Consider the following 4,828-nt stretch of genomic DNA (forward strand, 5'->3'; position numbering starts at 1 on the left):
ATGGAATGTCTCAGTTGGACTCTATTTCCGTAGATACCAGACAAGATCAGTTGTTTCTTGCAGGTGAAGTAAAAGATGGAGATGGAGATGAAGAGAAAGAGAGCTTGTCTGATGGTGTTGAAGAAACAGAACCACATAGCAAGGACTCAGTCGATGAATCGAAAGTAAAGAATTTCAAAGAAGAGATAGACCAGAGTGGCTTGGAGAGCTTGGTAATGGAAACCGATGAGAAGCTCCAGAAACAAACATCAGTTGCTGAAGGTCGATCTTAATTTTTCTCTCTTCTCTTCATATTCGAAACTTAACCTAATGCAATTTTCTCTCTATTCCTGAACAGGTTTTGAAACTGTGAGTCAGGCGACAGAAGTGGAAGAGTTTTCTGTGATTGGAACTCAAAGTGTTGTGAGTAATTCGAGAGAGTCTGATATTGAAGAGAAGCTCTGTGTGATTGATGAGATGGTCTTTGAATCTGCAAGCTTTTTTGAAACTGTTGGAACTGAAGAAAACATGGTGAATGAGTCTCTGGACGAAATTGTTCATTCAGAGGAAGTTGCAAAGCTTGATCAAGAGACTGGTATGGAAAACAGAACAGGAAGGGAAGGGTTTCCTGAAAGCGAGCCACAGGAGATTCTGAATCTCGACTATCGTGCTGTTCATGATGAAGGAAAAGTCAATAAGGCGATCTCTAACAGTCAACTTGGTCCACAAGAGTCAAATGCTATTCAAGAGACCGGTCTTGGAGTTTATATGGAAGACAAGGACAAAAGAGATTCAAGCCTAAAACGTATGTCGCGATGCAGATCGCTCCCTGTGAGCCAGAATAGTAGAAGTATCGGGGATTCGCTGGTTCAACAGTTAGTTTCAGAGGTTGCGTTCCCTTCAAGAAACAAGATGGGTTTAGAGAAAGCTAACACATCTGAGACTCTGCTCATTTCTTGCGTAGAAAGCAACAAAGCGCAAGAAACTACTGAAAGCAATGAAGAAGCTAGACTTGAGATGCGAGCTCCTAGCTTCGGTCATGACCGAAGAATCGAAGCAAGAAGCGATGAATTAACAGAGAAAACTCCATTGATCTGTGAGGACAAGACTGAGATATACGAGGCAACAATCGACGCGGAAGAGAAAACTGTGATGCTGAAGAGAAGTGAGTCTGTGAAATCAAGAGGCATCGACATGTCTCTAGGGTCGTTGAAAAAACACAATGATAGCTTCAAAGAAACCAAGGGCTCAGAAGATAACTTGGTGGACAATAAAACTTCATCGGGTTCTATGAAAGGCATAGTCAGAAAACGGAGCAAATCTTCGCTCTTAGGAACATGCCTTTGTTGCACCACTGCCATGAATTAAACAAATTATTTTGTGATTTGATGGGTTTTTTTTTTTTTTAATTATTGTTTTGAGAAATTGGAGGAAACAAGTGAACGTGTGGATTTGGTGTTCTGTATACTTTGAGATGGGCTTTTCTTTTTGAGGGGTTTCGGTAAAGTTTTACTGCCTTTAATTTTAATTTTTACTGTACTATTTTACATGCATATTTTTAAGTAATAAATAAATTTTTAAAACACTCCCAACTTTTATTTCCTCTGACTGACAGCAAAGTCAACATGACTTTTCATTGAATAGCGCAAGAAATAAATAAGACGAAAATAACAATGCAACTATTGGCAATTTGGTTTCAAAACTCAACCATTGCATTTCTTTGTTGATAAAAAAATAGAAGTAATTGAACTAAACAAGAAAATTATATTGTGTGTAAAGAACGAAGAAAAAGAGAGAGAGAGGAACTCGAAAACTTCATATTTCTCACCAAAAAAATTCTGGAAATTGGGGACAAATTCTCTTAGAGAGGGTTATTGGTTCTATGATTTTAATGAATTTGGAAATCCAGACAAAAATCATGTATTATTCAATCATTGATTTTAAAATACTTATCAAAATGATGATTCCATGATTTACAAATACTTGTTAAAATCTCATGTTATTCATTCAATGATTTGTTTTTGGATTTCAGAATCCACATTATGTTTTAAATGGATTTGAATGGATTTGAAAGTGTAAAATAGAAGGATTCAAATCCAAGGATAAAACATGTTATTTCAAAATCCATGTATTTTGATTTCTAGAATTTACAATTCCATATGGATTTATAAATTACCTCTCCAATAACACCCCCTTAGAGTAAGATTACGCAAAGCCATGTATGGTTAAGAGATTTTAAATTGTTTTTAAATTAGAAAATATCTCAAAACTCTCAAAGTAGTTTTCTTTTATATTTGACGGAAACTATTTTTTTATATAGTTTGATTGGCTAGTTAAATGATTTTTGAAAAAAAAAACTAAAAAATCATGCCAAAAACTACTACCATTCAAGGCTATAATTTTCGTTTGAGAGATAATCGAGTAGCAACAAAGAAAATAATTACAGCAAGACAAAACAAAAGAAGAATATGTAGCGAGTAAAACTTAAAAGATTTGGATGTAGAATTTTCAAGTGAGAAGAAGAATAGGAAGATAATGATTTTTTGTATTTTTGTGACATAAGTATAATATATCTGGTGGAGAGAATTTTAGCTAGAAGATATGGAGGATTGATTTTTAGGAGTACAGTTTTAAAATCTGTTTCTTTTAAAGATCTTCCATAAGAAAAATATTAGGTATTATGAATTACGTACTTCAATTGATTTTGGTATACGAAATCCAATTTTTGGGAAGTTGATTCCAAAAATCTAATATTTTTTTAAAAAAATATTGCAATTATCAATTAAAAACCGAATTTCTGCCAAAAGTTTAAGTTTTTTTAAGATGTATGTACTTCTTTTTAAGATATTCTGGACTAGAAAAATCTTATATCATTTTCATTCACAAAATTTAAGAGTATAGAAAAATCTGCATCACTGGAAAGTAGCATTATATTCTTAGATCCACAATCACTCAATATGTGTCTTATGTAGCCTTGTAGGATCATGTGGATGCTACCTCATTCACTCCTTCATAGTCTTCTTGTTTGTATCTTGATTTCCGATATACAACTTCATCTCACATAAATAACATCAATTTGTATCACTTATTTGAAATTTTGTATCAATCATAACTGATGCAAAATAAGTTTATATAACTTAAACAAATTTTTAAAGTGTTAATGCAAAATTTTACATCTATGACAATAGTAAGTAATACAAAATGAATTTATTAACTAATTAAATTTAATCTAATCAACTAAAATATGAATTTTATTAAATTATTGACTAATTAAATTGTAATTTTTAATCAAAATTGAAAATTAGGGAAATCGTCATTTTTGCAATTTAACCCTCCATCTCTACAAAAAATGCAAATCAATCACCGTGAAATCATTTAAAAGAGTATGTATAAGACTTATATTGCTTATTTTCTGACTTTGTATGATTAATTTGTATTTTTGGAAGTAAATAATACAAAAAAGTTTTTTTTGTACAAAACTCTTGAAAATTATTATATAATTATAATTATAATACAATTTGGCAAAAATACAAAATAAAAAATATTACGCATTGAAGAGACGAATTGAACTATTTCCATGAGTCCACCACATTATTCAATAGTAGCATATCCACCACATTATTCAATTGTATTGATAAAGTAAGTTATGGTCAATTTTTGTTTAATTGTTTTTTTTAGTATCTACGTTTTAAAGACAGCCAAACTGTATAACATGTAAAATATTTAAATGCTAATTTAAAGTATTTGAGGATATATAAGTGATATATATTTTACTTCAAAACGATGATTTAAAAAAAAAAACAAATTGATAGAACATATATTATTATTGAATATTATGTGTTTTCATATATTAGAACATATTCTATATTTATAAATTAGTCTATCATAAAATTATTTGATTTTATTTTTATTAGTATATCAAAGATGTGAGAGAAGGAGAAAAATTTGCTAATTAGATTTCTAAAATAGAACAGAAAAAGGTATAGTAACAGCTTCAATAAGAGATGTAACAAAAACTGGATCAGAAAATTTTCATTGAATGTAGAATAATGTAATTTGTTGAGATAGAACACGAAGGAGTAACAAACCAACATGGTAACTAAATCACTTTGACGAAAAAAATGAAGAAAAAAAACTAACATGGTAATTATTTAAGGATCATTGGCTTATATAATTAAGAGAATAAAGAAAAAGAGATCAACCAATGTTGATCATCATCTTGACGAATTCATCATAATTGACTTGGCCATCACCATCCAAATCTGCCTCCTTGATCATTTGTTCAACTTCTTCATCTGTTAGCTTTTCCCCTAGATTTATCATTACATGACTTAACTGCAATAACACAACTTTTCACATTAATATATATCTCAAATGCGGCACCATCGATCGACCAAGAATAAATCAAAACTACGCGTATCAATCAGAGCGGTAGGGCTCGGTCAAGCCTAACATGAATATTATTTTCTGATCTATTAAGAAAAATCATGAACACAAAAGAAATCAGCTGGTTTTGGCCTGAGTTTGATTTTTTTTTAATACTTAGATAGTTTATCTGTGCATGCAAAAATGTGCTTGCATATAAAAAAGTATACGCATTAATGTAACTTTGAGGATGTTGATTAATGTGTTGATATCTAATTAAACTAGGTAAAACATGTGCCCTCCTGTCCAATGCACCAATAGAATCATACACATTTTAATTGATGTGTCTGCATTTTATAGGGTTTTAACCATAGTTTTTAGGATTGTTTTGAGTCTTTTCCTAGGTCCAAGTGTGCTTTTAGAGTCCTTTTAGTCTTTTGTGAGTCTTTACAGGTCCTAGGTGACTTTGGAAGGAATCTGAGCG

The 4,828-nt window shown here is 31.2% G+C and overlaps 2 protein-coding genes across 2 annotated transcripts in view; one reads left to right on the plus strand and one right to left on the minus strand.

The window, feature by feature from the left end:
* Positions 1–1,502, plus strand: part of LOC104732178 — a 3,110-nt gene extending 1,608 nt beyond the window's left edge. Inside the window, exons 3-4 of the mRNA XM_010451716.2 lie at positions 1–261; positions 338–1,502. Of these exons, the coding sequence (XP_010450018.1) occupies positions 1–261; positions 338–1,347 (1,271 nt within the window). The 3' untranslated portion in view covers positions 1,348–1,502. The remainder of the gene's footprint in view (positions 262–337) is intronic.
* The window catches only part of LOC104732179 (calmodulin-like protein 8), a 9,010-nt gene continuing 8,178 nt past the window's right edge, over positions 3,997–4,828 (minus strand). The window contains exon 4 of the mRNA XM_010451717.2: positions 3,997–4,314. Coding sequence (XP_010450019.1) covers positions 4,177–4,314 — 138 coding nt within the window. The 3' untranslated portion in view covers positions 3,997–4,176. The remainder of the gene's footprint in view (positions 4,315–4,828) is intronic.

This window comes from Camelina sativa, chromosome 12 (assembly GCF_000633955.1).
Source record: "Camelina sativa cultivar DH55 chromosome 12, Cs, whole genome shotgun sequence".
NCBI classification, from domain to species: Eukaryota; Viridiplantae; Streptophyta; class Magnoliopsida; order Brassicales; family Brassicaceae; genus Camelina; species Camelina sativa.